This window comes from Plectropomus leopardus, chromosome 1 (genome assembly GCF_026936395.1).
Source record: "Plectropomus leopardus strain MGB_pleo_1.0 chromosome 1, ASM2693639v1, whole genome shotgun sequence".
Taxonomy (NCBI): Eukaryota; Metazoa; Chordata; class Actinopteri; order Perciformes; family Serranidae; genus Plectropomus; species Plectropomus leopardus.
This window is the reverse complement of record NC_142176.1, coordinates 4,286,539-4,311,208: the sequence shown is the minus strand read 5'-3', so window position 1 is coordinate 4,311,208 and position 24,670 is coordinate 4,286,539. Positions and strand designations below refer to the sequence as shown.

The window sequence follows — 24,670 nt, the reverse complement described above, 5'->3', positions numbered from 1 at the left end:
AAAAAAAAAATCATGCAAAGGAACAAAAAGATGTTTCACGGCTCTGAGGGCGTCACTTTGAAATTATGAGCAATAAGTTAGAGGACTTAAATCGGAGTATGCACGGCTGCATGGAAACAGAAATGTTAGTTGAGTATTTATTTTCACTAGCCACGTAAAGTTTAGTCGAAATTTAGCCTTTTTTTAATTAACGGCAAAACCCAGAATATTTCATGCACGTAAACACGGTCGGTGTTTTAAGGGGTCAGCAGAGGGAACAAAAAACAAAAAAAATCTTTTAGCCTTAGGGGCTCATCTCTTCAATCAATCACAACACGTGTGGCTGCACTGGTGACTTTATCAGAGACATTTCCACTGAAAACAGCTGCAGGAAATGACGCAGATGAAGCATTGAGAGTGAACAAAACACTAAAGCCAGCAAAGAGCTGAAGGACGTTCAAACGCTCCACAGTGCTAAAAATAGCAGCGCTCGTGCCGGGTAAAGTGATGATAAACTGTAGCATCATGTTTTAATAAAGCTGCGGTCGCAGCAGTCACTGCGAGGGAGGACGGAGGCGCATTTTTACTGAGCTGAAAATATTCAGCTCAAAGTAAAAACTCACTCATAAAATGGTGAAGAAAGCAAAATGTATTTGATAATTCATAAATAAAAGCTAATTTTTTTCCCACTCTGAATATTTTAAGCGGTGCTTCATATTGTAAAAAGCATATTCTTTATAAAGCAGTTATGTACATGTTTAATAAAATTCAGATCAGAATATTAAACATTCAATGAACTGCAGGTTACTATGAAAATCACACCCGCCTTAAAAAAGACACCAAAGTGAGACTTAAGTCGAAAACCCCGTACGCATTAAAGTTTAGTTCCTTATGAGCGATTGTAGGTGACGTGGGTTTAACGTGACAACACTTCAGGTGTTACCTCTTTTTAAGACTGATAAAAGAGAGGGAGGCGTCGGCGGGTCGGCGGCTCGTCATCCGTTCATCAGACAGGTCCGGCAGCAGAACTGACGGTAGAGCTTCTTCTCACAGAGACGGTTGGATTTGACCATCTCACAAAACACCTCATCAGCTGACGGACAGATCGAAGCAGAGGCACAAAATCAGCTCAACTAAATAAAAACCGCACCGTCACAAGCTCCAGTTTAAGTTGGTTTCACTGTTGTTTTTTGTGCTTATATTAAACATTTTTTCTTTTTTTTTGTGTAATTCTCTTTTCATTGGTTTATATGAACATACGAAAACATACACAACCGATTGAACATGAAAAGCTTTTAATCATGTAAAAGGGGAAAATGAGTAAAAATAAATAAATAAAAAATAAAAACCCTGTTTTCGCTTCTATTCATTTATCTCAAATTCTTTTATGTTGTTGCTTTAAAATTGTCAAAAAATGAAAAAAAAAAAAAAAGGTTTACTCTGTAAAATTGCCTAATTGAAGTTGACTGTGTGATAGTTTTTGTGAAGAGAAAGCAAATAAACAAAATGTCAAAAAATAAATAAATAAATAAAATGGGTTAGAAAATAAGTCGAGAAGCACATAAACAAACAAAAAAAATCCTTCTGTAGAGGAGGATTATGGGTTAAAACACACACACAGACGATAAGTGGCCACTAGTTACATCACAATGTTTTCCAGGTATTTGTTCAGATCTGATACCTGAAACAAACACTATACATTTTACATTTGTTAATTTTTTAACACTTCGTAGTCCAGGGACCAGTCGATGAAACTGTGTAGACTGACGACTAAAACTGTGTGTATGCGGCAAAGACAAATATGCATGTGCGCTCTCTTCATTTGATTTGTAAAGCTGCGCAGAAACCTGATTCTGTTCAATAAAGTGCAGTAAAATGGACACGAATACGCTGTTTATAAGACTTATGATCACATTCAGCATTTGGTTTTTAGATGAGCACAGAGAAATCGGATTATTCACATTCTGCGTATAACACACCACTTTCTGTCAGAGCTCTTCAGCTGTCGTATCCAAGTTCCTCGTAAAATATGGTGTTTACGTGCTCAAACACGATACTCGATAGGAGAATTAAAATGATGTGTTTATTATTCCAAACTCACCATTATGACACGATGCATTCACGATACAAGTCCTGCTGACCAGACTGAAACCCTCTTTGCACCTGGTGCAGGTTGTTCCCGGGCCGCTGCAGCTCAGACAGTTTTCCTCACACCTGGATGGACAAAGCAAGACTAAAAAAAACAGCTGAAATCATCGAATCCATAACAAACACCTATTTTGTTTATTTTCTTTAACAGAAGAAGAGTTCACTTTGGGGGTATTTAAGCAGTAAAATGATGATTCGGGTTTTTTTTACGTGGATATATGAATGAAGCTGGTGTTCCTCTGTCCTAAATTTAACTGTAATAAAGGGCAATGCAAGATTCAGATTTTACGACAACAAAACTATGACTGAGTGACTTGAGACTGTTTTTTGGGGGGCTGCAGTGATTCAGGGCTGAGCCACAGTGACCCACCTGTGACACATCTTATGAGGGACTCCTGCTGCCTCTCCGGGGTAGTATCCAGGACTACAGGTCTGCACACACCTCCACTCCTGCTGCAGGTAACGCTCAGCACACTGGATACACTCCTCCTGACCCGGCCCTGCCACACACAGACAGGGAACATAATGTCACGATAAACAAAAACCTTCAGGGGCCAGATGCATAAGGGATGTATGTGCACAAAAATGATCTGCGAAACTTCAGAGGTGGAGGGGCTCAAGTATTGATATACAAATGGGCGTTACAGAGCTCTTCTACATCCATTTATAATGAACTGTGGGTGAGGAAATGCAGCTCGCGCACCACAACGAGGAAGATTTATAAAACAGAATCAGGTTTACACACAGCTTTATGAATCTGACAAAAAGATGTATATTTCTGCAGAGTTTTATTTATCTGGCCTCAGATCAGTGGAGGATTATCGGGACCACACAGCGCTTTTGGAAAGATGTAACGACAGTGAGCTTAAAGTTTAGCTCGAGTTGCAGGTAAAACTCCAGAACAGCTTTGTTAAAAGAGGGACAGCTAATAATCCCTGCTGCCTTTAATTCCCTCCATCAAAAGAAAACACGAAAAGAAAACTTAAAAGTAACCTTAACTCAAAAACAGTCTTCCTAAATGAGAAAAATCCAAAACCTCCCTAAAAATGTCAAACATCCTCCCTTCAAAATGCAAAGCATTGCATTGCAAAAAAAGTTCACATAAGATAACAAAAATTCCCAGCTGTTGAATTAAAAAAAAGGAATAATCTGACTTTGGCTTGGTGGATAATTTAGTCTTTATTCAATCTTTATGTTCCTCTTCTGGTTTCACTGCTGCCATCAGTCGGTCGAGGATTTTTTCTTAATTGTTTTACTTTGTGACAGGCTGCCCTGCTCCAGTTTCTCCCCACCAATTTAAAAAAAATACATGTTTTTTTAAAATCCCCTCCCCAAACAATTCCTTCTCCTTTCTCCCTCCAGGCTACAGAAGATCACACCAGACCAGTGAGGACGAGGTAAAGCAGGGGCGACACAAACGATCTAATAATAATATCCAATAATATTCCTCCCCTCACCTGTGTGACAACACGACAAAATATATTCACAACAATAGCTGAATCTCCTCAACTTTGTCTGCTAGGCCACAGCTCTTGTCTCTCGGCCTCATCACGAGAAGGTTTTATTTCTGCCGCCTGAGTGAAAACACGGTAGAAGCTGCAGTCAAACACACGGACCTGTGCAAGTCCTGCAGGAGAAGTGGCACGAGCTGCAGGTCATCTCCTCCAGGTGGAAAAAGGTCCCATTGGTGCATTCAGGAACACAGGTCATCCCTGCCAGACTGCAACCAAAATAAATGACGTTTTTTCATTTCAATTTTCATTGGAAATAATATTGGTGCATCTTATACAGCACAGCATACTTACATCATTTTCCTTTTTTGACATTAAAGTGGGGAAGAGATAAAATAAAAGCTAAATAAATAAGAGGTATTTAAATGTATTTATACAGGCAACAGTGATAATAACAGTTCGTTTTTTTAGAAGAAAATAAACAAACAACAAAAAACAGAAAAAAACAAAAAAGAAAAGAAAGTCCACTTCTTGGTGAATTTGGTTTATAATATCTGGCAGAATTTTTTTTTCTAAACACTTAAATTTGTTACCTGTGTACAAATCTTGGAAAACAAACTGCTTTAGGTCACGTTGTTTTATACAAAGTTTAAACATAACCGGCAGTCGAACAGTCTTTCCGTACCTGTAGCCGTCGCTGCAGGCTGTGCATCTGTCTGCGTACCTGAGGCAGCTCTTACAGGTGTCATGACACTTCAGACACCGTCTCTGATCTGGTAAAGACAGAAAGCACAAGCATCAGTACAGCCGTCCAAATCCAGGATTTTCTCAACATTTCAGATGCAGCGTCGTCACTCTGTCATCACCAGCTTCTCACTGCCGCGCCTGCAGGTTCCTGATGTGGATAAAGAATAAAAACATTTAAAGTTTAAAGGATCGCTCAGAGGATTTTAGGTAGGGGGCATGGGCCAAGCTAAAAAAAACTCTGCTATTTTTAGCACTTTTTTTCATGTCCGCACTTTCTGGTTTGGTTGTTTTTTTTATTCTAAACCTCCTTTTTTGTAATTTTCAAGTCCTTTTGTTGTATTTTTAACTGCAACTACTTTCTTACTGATTCGGGATAATTTCTTGTGAAGCTGATCATTGCCTTCTTGCCATGTTTTTTAAACCTTTGAAACCTGAGTAAATTGGTTGGATTTCTTTCAAAAACATGGTGAGACAGCAACAAGCAACGTAACAAGACAGGGCCCAAAAATTATTAGCAAAAAAAAAAAATGTTTGTTTATATGTGTGTGTGTGTGTGTGTGTTTTGTTTTGTTTTTCTGTAAAATAATTTTAAATATAAAATTGTTATAATTACAAACACAATTTTCTGGACATTTTCCCTATTTTTTGGACAATTTTGCTACAATCCTGCCTTTTGTTTAAAACTGATTTTGAGGTGATTTTCTTGTCACCTTCTTTTACTAATTTCTTGCAACTTGTGGGACATTTCTTGACAAGTTGATAATTGCCTTTTTTCGCACGTTTTTAAAGAAATTAAAAAGGTCTGAACACAGAAAGAATGCCAGGTTGCAGATGTTGATCCAGGTTTCAAAGGGTTAAAAAAAAGCCAGTTTGCTCAAGTTTTGAAGCAGCCGACTGATTTTGGTCGTCTTACTCTCGTCAGCGAAGAACCCCGGAGGACAGGCGTCGCTGCAGCTGGAGTTGAGCGTGTTGAGGTAAAGGCCTCTTCGACAGGAGAGACAATCGCCGGCTGTTCGGCCGACACATCCCTCGCAGCCTTTGTAGCAGCGTCTACAGCGACGAGACGCCGCGTCCCCATAGTGTCCCAGTGGACAGTGACTCACACAGGTCCTACACACAAAGGTGAGACAGTGCAAAGAGATTTAACCAACAGCAAAATATGAACAATGAACGGATCTGTAATATTTTTGTTAGCCAGCCGGGTATCTGCAGGTTTCAAGTTAAATGTAAGACTTTTTTAAGACTTTTTTAAGACTATCATGAATGAAATTTAAGACCCATTTCACTTTGAAGCTCCTAACCTGGGACAATATTGTTTGATGGCAGGCGTTTGCTGCTGCGCTTTTACAGCCGCTTTGTGTTTCTGTGACTTTGCATGTGATTGTAATGATTTTATACCCCAGCGTCATAAGTTGCAGCGTTCTCTTAGACAAGGTGCAGCGGGCTTTAAATTGGTTTCCAGCAGGTTTCAACCACACACTGAATTCGCTGTTCTCTAACCATCTGTAATTAAACTTACCCATTACCTGCAAGTAACTGCAAGTAACACTGAGGGTTAAGTAAAGTCAACGTTTCACGCTCGTTTTGCTTCGTCTGTTGTCTCTGCCTTCTTCAACTACCCGCCAGCTGAGCCGGCGTGCTGCCGAAATACTGACCGGGCTGCAATTACGTTAATGATTATCGGTTCCGTGGTTGCTCCATTTTGTAGTTTTGTTACGGCGTGATCAAAACAGATCCTAAAATAAAAGTGAGACTGAACTTTGTAACTTAATAAAAGTAACATTAGTGAGTTTTTATTAAGAACGGTCAAAACTGTATTTAAGACTTAAAATAGACAATTTAAGGCCTAAAATGGAGATTCAGGGACTGTGCCACTTTTTCTGATTAAGTAAACTCAACGAGCAAAGTGTGAACTTTACTCACTGCTGTGTATAATTTATTGATTTTCAGGCGAACCGTCAAAACGTCCGTGAACTGTGGCTCCTTGGAGGTGATGGGTAAATGCCACACTGTAACAAACGGCTGTGAAAATACTCAAAATTCTCACAGTAATGTATTACATTCTGCTGCAGAATACTGTGATACATTTAATGGTAATATACTTTTAAAATACAGCAGTGACACTGCAAAATTACAGTAAACTACTGTCAACTACTGCTGCCAGTTCGATAATATTTCTAGAGCAGAAGAGCTGCACGGTTAAATCACAAACACGTAGTCATGCCATCCATTGTTAACTTAAACATTATTGAGCTGTTCAGCTTTAAAGTTTGGAGCCCTCCATGTGTCTGGTTTCACATCAACTTTATAATAATATTAACATTAATTATTATTATTATTATTATCAACTCTTACCTGCCGGTTTTCAGGCTGCCGGAGCTGAAGTGGACGCAGTTGAGGCAGTGGTCAGTATCTGGTCCGTCACAGCCCTGGTCTCCGCACTCACTGTGGCACGGCCCTTAATGAACACCACAGACCGCCATCGCCATCGCCATCGCCATCGCCATCATCATCATCATCATCATCATCATCATCATTATTCTATCTCAGTACGTTTACATGATGTTAGAAAAAGTGGAATTATGGTGTTAGTCTGACTAAAACTGGACTCCGAATGAAATCAGACTAAATCAAAATGGGACTAACACACCCAGATAATGCCACTGAAGTCGAGCTATTCCGTCATTTAAACACCTCAGTTGGACTCGGAGGTCTGCAGGTGCTCCTCGTCGCCATGCAGCCTCCCTCGATGGTTAGAAATAGGGACTGTTCATTATTTCTGGGGGGGGGGGGCGACTTGTGTTTTTAATTTTTTTCACTTAAAGAAAGGAAGTATATTATATTTATTTTAAATAAAAAAAGTCACACAATATACAATACTCTCTATATTTGAGTATTTGCTCCTCTACACCTTCCACAGCAGCTGATGGAGGCAGCAGTGGAGTGAAACGAAATCTCCCTACAACGATGTAAAGCGGTGAAAATATTCTAAATATAGCGTACACTTTAACTGATCTCGATTTTTTTAGGTGGCTTAAAACTAATCAATAAAGGCAGAGTTTGCTCAGTTTTATTAGATGTGCGCAACGAGCGGTATTCTACCCCGAAGTTATTGTAAATACACAGTTATGACTGTGACCGGCTCTATATCATCGACTGTATAAATAATATCGGTTTATAGCAACTAGCTGAAAGAAGACATATACTCTGCTTGTATCCTGGGACAAGGACAACGGTCCAATTAAATGGACTAATCGAGCTATGACGGTAGCTCCACTAAGCTGTTTAACTGTGACTATTCCTGAGTCTTTGAGAGTCTAGAGTCCTGTTTTTTTTAGATTTGATTAGTTTCTATCTTTTAAGCTTAAAAAAAAACATAATTGCAATATTATATTTTATTAATTCAGTGAGACGGACCTTGTTGAGAGCAATAAGGACACAAGATTCAAAAAATGCACTGCAGAAACTGTATGATGCCACCAGCAGCAACATGCCCGAGTAAACGGGAGTCTTTCGTAGTAGCCGGTGATTTTAATTAACCCCAAAAAAGTAGCACGATCAAAGACAATGTAATTTTGTTTTTTAAACTTTGTTTTTAAAACATACAATAAATCTACATCCTACCTTCAAAATCGGGAAAATAAAGTTGTTGGTTTTTTTTAATCCCACCGTTATATTCGTCCTGCTGCTCCAGCTCGGGCTCCTCCAGGATCTCCTCTGGGATCTCCAGCATCCTTGAACGGGAGTGCTGAGCGTTGTGGGGCAGGTAAGGGTTCTGAGAGGTGCCATAAAGGATCAGTGTCCACTCTTTGAGGTTGCCTATCCCAAGTATCCCCACCCCCCAAAAAACAAAAACACAATAATCAGGTTACAGGGTAAAGACATGACCTTCAGTGGTAAATGTGAAGGTGTGTGCACGTGCTGCAGGACCTCACCCAGCACCTCGGGGTTTCGAAGCTTTGATGGTGAGTCAACAATCTCCAGAGTCCACGTGCCCTCGGCCCGCTCACCCCAAAAATGAACCGACATGAACTCCCAGTTCCTGAAGCCCTCACTGGAGCTGTCAAACAGCCTGTAAATAAAACAGAGGCCAAATGAGACAAGAGGAAAATGTGTCAAGAGGACAAAATTACCCCATAAGGCCTCTTTACGCTGTAACAGTTAGAAATGATGAGATTTTGGCAACCAAAAACAGCTTCTGGGAGTTTCAGAAATCAGGACTTTAACCCTTTGAAACTTGGGTTTGCTTAAGGGAGGAGGCAACAAGCAAGTTACCCGAAAATAAGCAAATAAATAGAATAAAAGTAAAAAATGTTTGAAACCCACTCAAACTGCATTTATTGATCCCAAAGCCATCAAAGCATAAACATAACATGAACATGCACCATATTATTTCTTGGTGTCATTCTGGCCTCTTGGTCTGGAATTTGTTATTTTTTACTATTTTCCACTTAATGATTTTTTTTTTTTTTTTTAAACCATATTTGGCATATGAAGAAAATGCATGCTATTTCCACTAGGTGGCATCATGACAAAAATCTGGCTTTTAGAGGCTTAAAATTGTGAAAATTAATAATATTCATGCTTAGGACTGATGTTGATTGAAAACATAAACTCAATGGAAGTAAGAAATTGTATTAATATATATTATTTATTTTAGCGTGATTTTGAAAAGTGCACCTTGTGTGCAGAGCAGTTACGAGTGTGAGTATTTGACACTGCACAAATAATAACAATGTCCAAAAATCAATGTTAATGCTAGTTATTCCATATCCTAAGGTGTGAGGAAAAAACATGTAGTATGTAGTTTATTGACAATTATTAATTGTGTTATTTTTCATCTAAAAACAGTGGTATCATGATAAACACCTGCCATTTAAATGGTTAAAATTCTGAAAATTGACACATATTTGATATTTGTGATTAGAGTGTGTGTATTATTAAAGTGGGCCCTAAGGGTTAACAGCAAAACTAAAACAAAACACCGGCGCAGTATAATCTAAGCCTCATGTTTCCAGTCGTACGCTCAGTACTTTCCAAACACATGCATCCAGAGTCAAACTTATTTATGCTCTTTTCTTGGCCAGACTCCTCAACAGAGGTTTTGTTTTTAGTGAAAATGCATTTAACTCTTGTCTCACCTCTTGGCCAGCAGCTGTGATCTCGTCCCAGACGGAGAGACGAGGTTGATCTCCAGGTCTCCTCGTCGCGGGTGGACAATCAGGAGCTTGACCACCACGTGCTCCAGGTAATCCACGTGCCGCTCAGCGTCATCCGAACACGCAGAGGCGTCGATGCTGCTGTTCAGACTCTGGCCAGCATGGATGTACCTGCGACAGCCAAAAGCAAACGCATCATGCAAACACGCGCTGTTATAATAACTGTTAGGACAGATTTGGAGCCTCATTGATTTGGAGCCAAAACATGAACGAATTATTTTTATGACCCACAGGTGAGACAAAAGTTTGACTGTCTATCACGTTTTGATCCTGTAATCTGTTGACAACATTTTGGGATTCTGTAACTGATACTATATCAGGATGTTTGGATATTTACATAAAAAAATCGCCTTAGTTGTGTCTTCTTGTCACAGACAATACGGACTCAAAAACATCCTGATCTCGCTTCGATCGCCGCCAATGAAGCACATTACAGTCCACCTGAAATCTGATCACCCTCCTACATTATTACATTGGTTAAATGAATTATCAAGCTACATCCCAGTAGATGAAATCTACGTCAATATAAGATTGTTTTTTTTTTAAATGTGGCAACCACATCTAGATTTTGTGGCAAGAAGGGCGGCTTTAGGAACTATTGGTTGATTATGTGTTATGTTTTGATTATGTGTGTCTGTTGAGTCATTTAAAGCAATTAAAAACCTTCTTGTTCAGACAGGCATCGTTTTTTAATCCTGTTTTTATCTGCTCTAACTGTATTTTTTTATCTGGCTTTTATCTTGATTTATTTTTATTTTGTTTGTGAAGCACTTTGTGACTGGCGTCTGCGAAAGGTGCTTCATAAATAAACTCCGCCTGCTTGCGTAACACATTTGTGGCCACATACGTTATTGTTTAGGTCTCCAGTGCAAATTGCGATATAATATGGTGCACTTCCTCATGATCAAAATGTCAATCAAAATCACGTAAATCTTCGAAAACTGTTTTTTCTTCCTTTTTCGTTATTTAGGTTTTTTTCTTTAATGTGTTTATTTTGTCTCTTATACATGAATGTTGACCCTTCAAAACTGAAGCAAATTGGTTTAATTTCTTTCAAAAAAATGGGAAGAAGGCAACATCAGCTTTACAACATGACCCAAAAACTAGCATTTTTTTTTTATAAAAGGGATACAGAAGACTGCCTGAAAAAAAAGAAAATGAGAAAGTGCTGAAAATGTAAAAATATATATAGATCTTTTACATATTTCTTTTATTTTTGATGTACCATAACTTTAAATATAAAATTATAATAATTACAAATATAGAATTTCTGTACATTTTTCCCTAATATTTTGTATTGTCACAATTTACTTATTTCTTGCCATTTTTTTTAAATTTCTTGCCTCATTTTCAAAAGAAATCAAAACAATCTACTCAGGTTTCAAAGGGTCAAAAGGCATCTGAACATAGCACAAGAAAACAGACGCTGATCCTGGTTTCAAAGGGTAAATACTAATAATAATTTTTTTTTTTCATTAATTACTCTTGCCATGGAGTAGAGGGTGGTTGTGGAGGGAAGGCTTGAGTGGTTAGTTCATTTAACAATTATACCAACTCTCCTCTGTCATCTGTCTATTTCTGTAAAATCAAATAAAACACAAAAAAAGAAAGAAAAAGTCTGCGAAAACTTCACAGTCAGCTGCGGACTGCATCTGCCTGCATCTGCCTGCATCTGCCTGCAGCTGCCTGCATCTGCCTGCAGCTTCCTGCATCTGCCTGCAGCTTCCTGCATCTGCCTGCAGCTGCCTGCATCTGCCTGCAGCTTCCTGCAGCTCCCTGCATCTGCCTGCATCTGCCTGCATCTGCCTGCAGCTGCCTGCATCTGCCTGCATCTGCCTGCATCTGTCTGCATCTGCCTGCATCTGCCTGCAGCTGCCTGCAGCTGCCTGCATCTGCCTGCATCTGCCTGCAGCTTCCTGCATCTGCCTGCATCTGCCTGCAGCTTCCTGCAGCTTCCTGCAGCTTCCTGCAGCTGGCCTCACCTGTTGCGTCTCTCAGGTATCGGGCTGCAGGTGTGCTGAGGAGGAACAGTCCTCCACTTCCTGGCCTCCAGCACCATGGCCTCTGCGTCCACCAGGCCGAACCCATACAGGTGGCTGACTGTGAGAAAACACAGACTGACTTCAGTAAAGGGAGGTTACGCTCGGAGGCTTCGGTGTTGCTGAAAGTGTTTAGAGTACGAAACAGTCGATGTACTATGAAAGCATTAGAAGAAGAATGCAGTGTGCCTCTGAGTCCCGCCGCATTGGTCTTCCAGTCTTCGGCTTTCAGGTGGACCGGTCTGGACGTTCTCACCAGAAGATGTTGCACATCTCTCCACGTCAGCAGGAGGCTGCAGAAACCGAAGACACTGCTCGTCTCATTCAGGCCCGACAGAGACACTCATGACCTTTTTCTTTATTTCGGACTTTGATTGGTGTGATAAGCTGTCGATGACGATGATTGGGTGACAGTAGCAATACATACTGTATTTGTAGTATTGATCGACTCCAGATCTTGGCATGGGCACGGGGGGGAAATTCCCCCAATTTCGGATTTTAGAACATCTTTAGGATTTCTGGGCATTTCTCAGATTTTAGGACATTTCGAAGATTTCTGGACATTTCAGGACATTTCGAAGGTTTTAGGAAATTTCTAGGATTTTAGAACGTTTCTTGGATTTTAATACATTTCTCAGTTTTCAGGACGTTTATAGGATTTCAAGACATTTATCAGATTTTTAGGACTTTTGTCGGATTTCAGGACATTTCTCAGATTTTAGGAGATTTCTAGGATTTTGGAACGTTTCTTGGATTTTAGTACATTTCTCGGTTTTCAGGACGTTTATAGGATTTTAGGGACATTTCTCAGATTTCAAGACATTTCTCGGATTTTAGTACATTTCTCAGTTTTCAGGACGTTTATAGGATTCTAGGGACATTTCTCAGATTTCAGGACAGTTCTCAGATTTTTAGGACTTTTGTCGGATTTCAGGACATTTCTCAGATTTCAGGGCGTTTTTATTAACCTGGTAGCAACTAATGGGGTTCTGATTTCACAAATAAACCAATTTCTGTGGTTCAAACTGGTTTAAAGAAATGCAGCACGTTTTTGGCAGACTGTTCCACCGGTCAGCTTCAGCTTTTAGAGTATATTCGCATGTGAAGATATTAAGTGATGTCTTATGATAAAAGGAACATAAACTATGAATCAGGACCAGAGCTCCAAAGTTCAACAGAAATTGGGCAAACATCCTGCCAACAAAAAAACAGTCTACTGTAGAGAAATGATATTTTTGGCTGTGTAACTGTGCAGTATTTAGATAAGAGTCCTGACAGAGTTTAGGGGTCAGCAGAAAAACTAAACAGACTTGAGGAAAGACAGAAGACGGATGGTGAAGGAGAGTGAAGGACGGAGATGACTTAGAAAAGTTGACTGACTTGGCCTCCAGGGCGAGAGCTATGACTCCAGCCACGATGGGAGCTGAGACAGAAGTGCCGGTGTGTCCATCAGTGCAGCGGTGACGGATGTCTGTCGTTACCTGCAACAAGGCACAAATGCAGAAAACGCAGTTTTCAAAAATCAGTTACATGTGAAATTGATGTAAATCTTGTTTATTTCCGATTGCACAATGTTGCTTTTTAATACTGCACCTTATTTTTTTACTATTTATATTTTTTGCTTACCTTGTACACACCTTGCTGCTGTAACAATGCGTCTTTCCCCATTGTGGGACATATAAAGGATTATCTTATCTTATCATAGCTACGACAGACGTGACTCATTTGCGTTTAGTGTCTCCATCAGGTCGCATGCTCACGCAGCGGCCAGCAGCAGGTGTGGGCTCTGTGTTTGTCAGTAGACGTTTATCGTGTTTTTATCGTTATTTTATCGTTTTTACCATCAGTTTTCTGGTTTTTATCAGTAAGTGTCCTCCAGCAGTGAGAGCATTGAGATGTTTGTGTGCTCAGTACTTTTGTATGTTTCTTTGTCATATCGTTTGTGCTTTATGTGTTTTAATTATGTTTGCTGCAACACAAATCACTGTCTGAGACAAATTATAACATTGAATTGACTTAATAATTAGCAATTGAATTGCTATTGCTACCAGCAATTATTTTTTTTTTTTAATATTACAAGTATGTGTAATATTAAAGCGGGCCCTAAGGGTTAATATCTTCGTGCAATAACTTGAATTGTCTTGATCCAAGTTCCATGTCACAATCAGACACACAAAAAAACAGATCCAACGGGAAATTGATTCGTGCTGGAGCTCAAAATCTCTGCTTGTTTAAATAAATGACAGATGAGAGGACGAGGTCTGAGGGACTCTGTGTGTCCTCTCCACAACCTGACCCCGCTGTTTGGCCCGACTCCACTTTACGCACTCCACTGGGGAGCTGCTTCTTTCGTCACTCTATGCAGAAGCATAATATTTACTGTGTGTGTGTGTGTGTGTGTGTGTGTGTGTGTGTGTGTGTGTGTGTGTGTGTGTGTGTGTGTGTGTGTGACTGGGCCACAGAGACCCGGCTGGTAGCCAGAGCAAAGACACAGCCCGACTCCACATCCTCACACTTCACTGTTAACTGAAGCAGCCAGGAGGGCGCTGCTTTAATACCTTTATGTGTGTTGTGATTAGAGCTGGGCGATAAAACGATAACGATATCAATGGCAAAATAACTTTTCCTCAATTGAAATATGAGACGAAGTCGATAGAATGACGATAGAACGCATTCCAGCCATGTTTCTACAGAAAACACGAACAGCCAATGATAATAAGAACAGCTGAGTGTTTGACAGCCACAGCGCTGAAACAGACACATCTGCAGAGGTGAAAGTGACTTCTTTAGACTCTACAGACGACTTTGTGTTAGTTTCAGCTTTAATCAGACTTTGGATGAATTATTTAGAAACACCAGGACGCATCGGTCCGTGTCTCATCCAGCCGCTCGTGCTGAGCTCTCATTATTATTACCAGGAGCAGATGTAATGTTTTGGGGGCCTGGGGCCACAAGCACATGAGCTTATTTTCACCCTTTCTCTAACTGGGAATGTTGGCAGGCTGTTGGCAGCGATAGGAGACGTTGGCCGACTCAAAAGTTTTAAATTCCTGAGTAAAATGATTAATAGCACAGAAGATTCACAGAAGTTGAAGTCAGAGTCCTGCAGTCAGGAGAGGTTGGCCTATTATCAGCACAATGTGCTTAAATTTACCTGAAGTTTGTTTAAGATGGAGCTTTTCATTTTTATATAATGCTGGAAAGTTTAATAAACAATAATAATAATAATCAGTTGAATGCCCCTGCTGTAAACCATCTTCAAGGTGATTCCACAATTATCTAAATAATAATAAATCATATGTTTATTACACTCCAACACACCATGGCCCAATGAAACTGTGTCAGTGAACTATGAGAGCTAAAAACAAACTTCAAAAAAAGCAAAAAGCAAAATAATTGTTCTTTAACCGTAATCAAAGTCAAATGTTCAGTTAATGGTGATATTGATATTAGGTATAAGGTTCAGACCTTCGCTAGGAGGAGATTTTAGTAACTGGACCTCTTTGAGTTTTAGTAGTATAGGTCCTCCAGCTGGTGATGCCTGTTCAACAGTATGTTTGTCATGTTCAATGTCTGACAGAAAATAAATATTTAAACCTAAATTAACCTTATGATATCTTCATATCTCACTTAGGAGTAAAAGGAACCTTTAAGCTTGTCAGAAATAGTGATTTGATAAACCAATATTAATATATAAAAAATATCGTTATAAGACTTTATTCCATATCGCCCCTCACTTTGTTATCTTTTTTTTTTCTTTATTATCTTAGTCAAAGTAAACACAACCTCTGCTCTCTTTGGTTCTTTGGTTTTCTCCCACACACACACACACACACACACACACACACACACACACACACTTACAACAACCTCTGTACACGCTGTCTTTACAGTAAACACTTCATGACTCCTCTCTGCGGTGGATTTGAGAGCTAAATAAAACTGAAATCATATCTTGGAGAGAAGGTCTCCAACTTTTATTTTCATGATCAGTTACGAGTCAAATGACCAGAACGTGAACACAAATATGACTCATAGCTTCAGTGATGCGGCTTGTTTGCTCCATGCCAACAACCTAGTGTACTGTCACGGTCACAGTCATCAATGATTGGCTGCCCGTCAGATGTTCAGGACGTCCCAAACAGACACGTAACCGACCTACAAGTGAAACTTATCCATGCTCTCTTCAAAGCCAGACTCCACTGACAAAATTAATAACATATGGCTTCAAAATAATATGACACAATGCACAATATGTATTTTTAAAGTCTTTTAAACTAATGTTAACTACTAAAATAACAATAATAATAATAATAACGTTCAATATGCTGCTGTAATAATAACATTTAATAAAATACAGTTATAAGTAAGTTAAATACAGTATTTATAAGGAAATTTTAAAAAGTATTGTTATAATTAAATAAAGTAGAACAGGTCCAGTGGTGCTTTTATATTGAAGGACCCGGTTTGTCTCAGGCTGGAAGTGTTAATGTTTTTGCTGTGGACTTGAAGCTTCTGATCCAACGAATTCAATGAATTTTAAGACTTTTTATGAACCCTTTGTAATGACACACCACAGACAAACACCATGCGCACGCACAAAGTGCGGCTGTGATGTCCCCGTTCTCGCAGGATCCGCACATTGCCAGTTCGATGAGATTTCACCCAGTTTTAAAACTTTAAACGAAAGGCCAAACCGCAACAAAAGTTTAACATTTCATGCAAAAACTTTAAACTTTAAAATCTTTAATGAACGTCGAACACTCTGAGCTACAGTTGTTAAAAAAAGGGCGCAGTACTCACAATCTTCCTCTCGTGAAACTCTCCGCTGCTGTACGTTGTGGCCATGATGGCGCTGCAGGCCTCCAGGTACCACGGCTTGTTCCCGTTCTCCGTGGTGCTGGAGATGGAGATGGTGTAGATGCTGCTGGTGTAACCGTCACATGAGCAGTGGTCGCCCTGACGACCGCCGTTACCCGACGCCCAGACGAAAATGGAGCCCAAGCCTTTGCGGCCCTGTGAGAGACACACAGATCAGTCAGTCAAAAACAACTGACAGACGGCCATCGTTTATTTCACAATCAGAGCAGCACAAATTACACATAAAGCCAGAATTTCTGAAACTTTGAGATCTAGTTGAATTATGGATTTTGTTGGTTATTTTCAGGGCAAAATGGTTTGTTTTTAGTTCAGAGGATGAGGATCAGAGAAGGAAATTTAATTTTAAACATCAGTATGGTCAAACTACTTTAAAGCAAATTAATATTTCAGTATGTGCTGTCAAACTTTGAACGATTTAAAGGGTAATGTCAATATCTTTCATTTCAAGAAAACATATAAAGAGAAAATAATTAGACAATATGAAGTTGCCCGGTAATGTTTGTGATGCTGATTTGCTGTGAATGGCTTTTTTCCCGTTCTCATTATCAACAGGTAAGTAACTGACGGACAGACAGTCTATTTTTATTTTTTGATTTATTTAAAATCAGTAATGCGTTTATCGTTACTGTGATTTAAACAGGCTCGTTACCCGTTACTTCACGTGCATAACTCAGGAATATAGTTTCCGTGGTAGACGTGACGCGGACGTCACGTGACGCGGCGACGTCACGTCCGTGTCAATAAATGAAAACAACAATGGCGGCAGTCCAGGCGTGGGATTTCTTACGTGGAAATATGGACATTATTTTTCCTTTGTTACGGCGAAAGACGAGAGGAATATTGTGGTGACCTGCAATCTGTGCGTAGGTTCGAAAACACTATCCTCATCAAAGACCAGCAACTCGAATCTGCTGAAACATCTATCAAAAGTTTCAAAATATACGGTATGTTGTGTTTTGTTGATCCACTGCATCGTAGTGATACTGATACTGGGTACAATGATCAAATTTTACAGTTGTTTTGTCGAACACTATGCCACATCAACCCCAAAATAAAGTGTGTGCATTAATAAGAGAATTTAGAGTACAAAAAAAAAAAGTTACTTTCCCTAGTAACTAGTTACCTTGGAAGTAACGAGTAACTTAAAGTAACTGAGTTACTTTTGAAAGAAGTAACTAGTAACTGTAACTAAGTTACTAATTTAAAGTAACTTGCCCAACACTGGTCGCTACACAGATTGATAAACTCTGATTTTTCTTCGTGACTGATCGAACCTTCTTGATGCCGTTCTCAAAAGCCTTCTTAGTCAGCAGCCCCGGGCCATCCACCGTCTTTCCATCGTCTTTTGGCCCCCAGCTGGCACTGTAGATGTCAATGTAGTCGGGTCGGATTCCCAAGGACGTGGCCTCGACCATATCGGTCACGTCACCATCCAGCATCCGAATCCCTGTGCTCAAGGTAACAGAGGCTTTAGGATCAATCCTGTGGGGAGCGAGTGTATCTGCACCATATTTAACGGCAATTCATCCAATAACTGCTGAGATGTTTATGTCTCTGGAACAAAGTGGTGGATCCACAGACCGCAACAACTCTACCTCCAATACGAGCGTTGTAGGCGATGCCAACGATGCAATGGGAGTTATTGGCCGCTGCTGCGACTTCTCCTGCACACCGAGTACCATGTCTGCACGTAAACAGAGAGCAAACAGAAAAGTGACTACCACAATACTCCTTCCTGTATGATGGATTCCCCCTCTGATGATTGATGGAAGATGGTAAGACTAGAAATAATAATAATAATGATAATAATAATAATAATAATGATAATAATAATAATAATAATAATAATAATAATAACAATAATAACAATAATGAAGATAATAATAATAATAATAATAATAATAATAATAATTTGTATAGCACTTTTCATATATAAAATGCAGCTTAAAGTGCTTTACATGCAAGAGTGCTGAAAATTTAAACCTAAAAATATATCTAAAAAATTAAATGAAACAGCGTAAAAATAAAATAAAATAAGAATTTGAAAGTAAATTGCAGAAAGGCCACCGGTGGAAAACAACTAAAAGAAACATAAATGTAAAAAAAATTTCAAACAACAAAAGTTAAAGAAAAAAGTAAAAGCATATAAGTTTATAAGAAATAAAATGCATTAAAAATAAATAGAAGTGGCCAGTTTTTTAAACTTTTTGGACTGACTTTAAAACCTGATATTGACTGCTGATATATATATTTTTTCAATGGTAGCTCTGCTGGAAATAGAAAAAGAAGAGGGATTTGTACTTCAAAGGTGTAGTTATTATCATGTAAGTTGTTCACAGGTGCATTAGTATTTTGTAAAGCTTTGGTCTTTTTAGGACCAGCATGCTGCCTTTTTAAGACCGTGAGTGTGAGGACGGGATGGACCTTGAATACTAACAAACTGAAACCAACCCCAAACCAGATGGAGGTTAAGTCATCTGCAGGACTGATGGCTAAATTATCTTCCTCACATGGGGGAACTTTGAGAAAAAAAGGATTTGAAAAACCAGTTTGAGAGCTTTAGTCTTTGTTTTAATAATAAAATGCCCGGTGCAGCTTTTGAGGAAAATACTACATTTCTAAACAATGTATTGGTCAAGAGCAAATTTCAAAACATATACACATAAATAAACAAACAATCTCCCTTATATCTGTTCTACTTACTAATTTTAATCATGATTTATACCACGGTCTAGATAAATATTCAGCTCCTGCAGTGGTGTCAGTGTTAAAGGTCATCAAGTGAAAAAATCAAAGTAGTTGAAATAAACCCCTTAAGCCTACAAAGACGGTGCAGGCTTTCACACTAATGAGGCGAAATTCACCCACCACATGCACTAGTACTTATTTCACAAACACTGTTTGTCCTTCTAGGCACGGGCTGTTATCATTTTAACGTTTTTAGCGTTTTAGCGAGTTCTCTTCCTCTCTAAAACAAAAAAAGGTGATTTAAACCGGTAAGAAAACACTAAATTAAGCGGTTTCACTTTGCAAAATCAGTGTTTTTCCGACGCTGCTCATCGTTGGAGGGGCTTCTAACTGATGGCCGATGCAAAAACACAAAAGCACGAATGGTCTCATCTAGAGCCAGTGTTTGGTTTGTCTGTTCTGGGCTACCGTAGAAACAGATATAAGCAGCTCATTCGAAGGTGAGGTCAGGACATTACACACTAAAGAAAACATACTTATATAATATTCAATTTCTGCTAATATATCCCCCTAAATCCTACACACTGGCCCTTTAAGGTGAGTGTGACGTGGTGGCGTTCTCTCTTACATGTTTTCGTTGCGGGAGTCATAACGTGGGGTCGGGTCGTGGTCTTTCCCGTTGACATCATAACTTGCTAGATGGTCCTACAGAAATGATAAATGACGACAGAAACACGTCGGTGAGACAAAGACAGCAGCTCACAGTTACTGAAGCGTATCACAGTTCTCGTGTTACTGCAGTGACGAACTGAGGTCAAACATGCAAACTTAGGGAAATAATCTTCATTTTTTGATCATTTCGGCTGTGTTCATGCATACGGCATACATTTTTGCAAGACTGTATTTTTGTTTAATCTTGAAATTTCCAGCACAGCTCCTACAGTAAGTCTAAAATATATTGTAAAAAATAGTTACATTCAGACTGTTAAGTGTAAAAAATGCACCATTGAATTTTTGATCCCACAGCCATCAAAACATAAAAACATGCATTGTGTTATTTCTGGGTGTCATTCTGGGCTTTTGCCTTGGCGTTTGTAATTTTTAACATTTTCCACCTGATGACGTAACTTTTACCATATTTGGCATATGGAGAAAATCCACGCTATTTCCACGAGGTGACCTGTCACAGTCAGTGTTGCTGCTAATCACTGACGATAATCAAAAGTCTACTCAACATTTGGTATATCAAAAACAACAACATCATGAAAACAAAAAGAAAAAACGGCATTTAAAGGGTAGCGATTCTAACTAATGAATATTTTATATTTATGATTAGGACTGATGGTGGTTAAAAAAATAAACTCAATAAAAATAGAAAATCATATTAGAGTATAATACTTTTTATAGCCTGATTTTGGAAAGCGCATTTTGTGTGCAGAGCAGTATGAGCGTGAGTATTCGACACTGCACAAAAAATAATAATGTATAAAAATCAGCGCTGCGGCTGATCACTGACATACCCTAAGCTGTAATCAAAACTTAGCATGTAGTATATGGAAAATAATTCATTTTCTGTGGGGGGTTTTCTTCTTAAAAATCATGAAAAAAAGGCATTTAAAAGGGTAAAATTCTGAAAACCAATGAATACTTGATAGTTATGATTGGGACTGATGATAAAAAATAAACGTAATAAAAGTAGAAAATCATGTTAATGTATATTATTTTTTATAGGCTGATTTTAAAAAGCGCATTTTGTGTGCAGAGCAGTATTGAGTGTTTTTGACACTGCGCAAAAAATAATGTATAAAAATCAGTGCTGCTGCTGATTATTGACACGTCCTTGGCTGTCATAATAATACAAAACCTACTTAGAGTATCGTACATGGAAAACAATTCATTTTTGTGTTTGTTTTTCTTCCATCTACGAAAATAGCGGCATCATGAAAAAAGAAGATTTAAAGGGTTAAGATTCTGAAAATTAATGAATATTTTATATTTATGATTGTTACTGATGGTGGTTAAAAAAATAAAGTAAAAGTATAATACTTTTTAAAGTCTGATTTTAGAAAAGCGCATTTTGTGTGCAGAGTAGTGCGAGTGTTTTTGACACTACACAGTAAAAATCAGTGCTGCTGCGGGGGGGGCATCATGAAAAAGGGAGATTTAAAGAGTTAAGATTCTGAAAATTAATGAATATTTGATATATATATTTATATATTTGAATATTTATGATTAGGACTGATGCTGGTTGAAAATTTAAAATCACTGAAGGTAGAAAATGATATTAATGTATACTGTTTTTAAAGCTTGATTTTTAGGCGGCATTTTGTGTGAATAGCAACAACATACGTAATTCTGGGCGAGGTCAGGGTGGTTCCTCTCGATGCCGTCATCCAATATGGTGACCACCACGTTCTTGCCGGTGTAGCCTCTCTGCCAGGCGGCCAGGACGTTCATCTCTGAGCGACAGCGGCTGCTCTTATCATTGCAGTGCTGAAAAAAAAGACAGAAATCTCATCTTGTCTCGTCGAAATGTAAACGGCACAGTGAATGATTCAGCGTATTATACTCACAATGTACCACATGTTGGACCATTTAGGGTCGTTGAAATGAATGAAGCTCGGGTCACTTTGGACAAACCTCTTCACTCTGGGTTTTACTACCTGCTGCTGAGCCCAGTCCACCTGAGGACGGAGATGGCAAGAACACCATCAGTCAGTTTAAGGGCTAAAAGAGCCACACTGTTTTATGCAGAGGTCCAGACCTACACAATTATATAAAAACATCTTGTTTTGTGTTGGAAAAATTCAAGAACTTTGATTTTTCAAATCTATTTTTTTAGAAATAAATTAAGTCAATGAAAAAGTTCTACTCCTTTGTTTTTGTATTGTAAGAAAAGGAACTTCACAATAACTAAATTGTTTGAAAATATACAATATTTTATCATTTGTTATTTGTCTGCCTGAAACTCAGCCAAAGAGGAGTGAATCTGTGCCCTCTGATGAACCCAAATATTATGTGAAAGTTGAGTGTTGTCACACAAATCTTTGGACAAGAAAACACAGGTAAATTTTTAAAATCTCATACATCACAGCACTTTTAAACCACCAATGAAATGAACAAAATATGTGAACTTCTGCCAGTGAGATACTCTAAACTATGTCCGGGGTTGGCAGGTCTACTTGGAAGAGTTTAGACAGCAGAATAAATGTGTTTTTGTGACCTTATCTCTCCCCGCTGTACATTTCGATTCTACTTCAAAGAAACTGATCCGAGTCTCACCTCAGGATCCATGTGGATGAAGCTGTGGGGGCCCCTCACAGAGAAAGCAGCTCTGCGGACCACTCTGCTGTGGTGGAAGTGATAATGGTCCTCCAGACTTCCTATCTGACCAGAAAACATCAAACAGCAACATCAAGAGTCATCAAGTCTTACACACTATACTGGAGTATAAACAGATGATAAATGCTAAATCTGAGGCCTGATGTGGTCTGACTTTTTAAAATGAAACGCTCGACATAAACCTGATTCTACAAAGCTTTCTACATTCAAAACACATTGAGGCCATCTGTTTACAGTCCATGATGTCACTTTATAAATATGCATGTTTTTGCTTGACTTTGCACCAAAAATGTGAGCTGGATTCTCAGCACATGTGCAAAACTGGCACACTGTAGTCCGTCTGCTCCGTCTTAAAGCGTCCCTCTCACTACATCTGTCTTTGTCCTGTCCGCACCTCCTCAAAACACACGTCCTCAGTTATATTGTTTTACCAGCGCCAATTTATAACAAGGCAACTTTAAACTGAGTTTATGGAGTGAAAAGCATTTAAAATTAATTAAAAGCAGAGCTGAAAAAAGGCTTTTAAACGGCCGTAAGGTGGCAGAGTTTAACTCTTTTACACCTGAAGCGTCATCAGTTTTCTTGTGCTGCGTTCAGATGCGATTTATTAGAATTTAAACCTCTGAAACCCAAGAAAAAGTGTTGATTTTTCCCAAAAATTGTGAGAAAACATAATAAGTAATTTGGCAAGAAATGTCAAGCAAACTGCAAAAAAAAAAGTCCAAAGTGAATGTTAATCAATTCGTAGATATTATCAAAACACGAGGGAAAATTATTTTACAGGAAAACAAGAAGAAAAAGCTGTAATCACTTTTAAAGCACTTTTTTTGAGGTCATTTTCTTTTTTAATCCATGTCATTTCATTGTAACTTTTCACTCATTTCTTGTTCATTTATGGCCATTTCTTATTAAGTTGCTTGTTGTCCTCTTCCCATGTTTCTCAAAGAAACTGAGTCAATTTGCCCTGGTTTCAAAGGGTTAACCAGATTTCAGATTGGCGTTCACAGCTGTTTGATACAGTCTAAGTGGTCACAGTGAACATTACATCATGCCACTACGTTACAAAGTAAACACAAGACTTTCACAGGTTACAGCACACTGACAGACTCACGGTCATTACCTGTCCAAAGTTAACATATCCATATTTTGCAGCGATTCTGTCAGCTTGTTGCTGTCCACCTGTGATCCGCACAGCCCAGTGGTTTGTATAAACACACTGACTCCTTTCAACTGTCAAAAACATGAAAAGCAAGAAGAAAGTCATCCTGACTGCAGATAATGAGGTCTGTTTCAGAGAAAAGTGGCCTGTCGGGTCTTCAGCAGCGCAGCTTCGGGTAAAGTCGGTCATAAATCCATCATGTTGTGTTCACGCTCCGGTGAATTTCACTGTCCGGTTGAAAACTAGTCCCTGAGCAGCGGAGGAGGAGCTGAGATAAGAGCTCAGAGCTGTAGTCCACAGCAGACGGGATCAGATCTGCTGCTCGCACCTGCACACACACTGAGCAACAATCCTCCTGCTGGGGACTGAGGGGACAATTTCACCCACTTGGCAATTTTGGTGAACTATTTAAATTAGGCTATTTAACCCTCTGAAACCTGGATCGACATCAGCTTTCTTGAGCTGCATCCGGACGCCTTTCACAAGCATTTGGACCTTTGAAATGTGAGCGCATTTGGTTTCTTTTGAAAACATGGCTGAAAAGGCACTGAGAAACCTGGCAAGAGAAGTCACGCAAATTGCAAGAAATTTGAAAAAGGTGACAGATTTTTTTTTTAATAGAAAATTTAAAAACAATATAAAAAACACTGAAAATGCCCATATATGCACCATAGCTCGCCCCAAAAGTCTCGCGCCCTGCCGGAAAAAAACAGCTTTACCAGCTTACACTGGTGGACCAGCAGCTCACGCTGGTGGACCAGCTTTAGGTATGTTTTTGCATAATTTTCGATGGTTTAGCTGGTTATACCAGCTTGTAATGGTCACTCTAGCTGGTTAATCAATTTAAGTTCCTGTAAAACTGAAACCAAATCAATGTCCTTAAGTATGGACAAATAACAGTGTCCCGAGTATGAAAAGCAAAGGGCATAAATCAGTTAAGTCTTCTGTCATGTCTTATGCATAAAGATAAATGTGAACAGGTTGACAGGCTGATCGCACCAGCATGTCAACCCATCA

The 24,670-nt window shown here is 39.0% G+C and overlaps 1 protein-coding gene across 1 annotated transcript; it reads right to left on the bottom strand.

Annotated features, from left to right (window-relative positions):
- Positions 1 to 319: 319 nt before the first annotated feature.
- pcsk6 (proprotein convertase subtilisin/kexin type 6) lies at positions 320 to 24,002 on the bottom strand. Its single transcript, XM_088085002.1, has 21 exons — positions 23,615 to 24,002; positions 22,435 to 22,539; positions 21,726 to 21,836; positions 21,502 to 21,645; positions 19,781 to 19,857; positions 18,060 to 18,148; positions 17,739 to 17,911; positions 16,387 to 16,599; positions 12,964 to 13,064; positions 11,773 to 11,876; positions 11,527 to 11,644; positions 9,467 to 9,655; positions 8,261 to 8,397; positions 7,995 to 8,144; positions 6,681 to 6,783; positions 5,239 to 5,435; positions 4,264 to 4,351; positions 3,744 to 3,847; positions 2,498 to 2,627; positions 2,081 to 2,193; positions 320 to 1,072 (listed from the first exon to the last, which is right to left on the bottom strand). The coding sequence occupies exons 1-21, from the start codon at positions 23,840 to 23,842 to the stop codon at positions 975 to 977; spliced, it is 2,772 nt and encodes a 923-aa protein (XP_087941128.1). The 5' UTR covers positions 23,843 to 24,002; the 3' UTR covers positions 320 to 974.
- Positions 24,003 to 24,670: the final 668 nt, after the last annotated feature.

Bases quoted from the DNA above. Each gene is read 5' to 3' on its own strand.
- pcsk6 (XM_088085002.1), bottom strand. From the start codon at position 23,842: ATGACCGACTTTACCCGAAGCTGCGCTGCTGAAGACCCGACAGGCCAC. The intron at 21,837-22,434 runs GTGAGACTCGGA...CTCCGTCCTCAG, and splicing joins TCATCCACATGGATCCTGAG to GTGGACTGGGCTCAGCAGCA. The intron at 8,398-9,466 runs GTGAGACAAGAG...TTTTATTTACAG, and splicing joins TCACAGCTGCTGGCCAAGAG to GCTGTTTGACAGCTCCAGTG.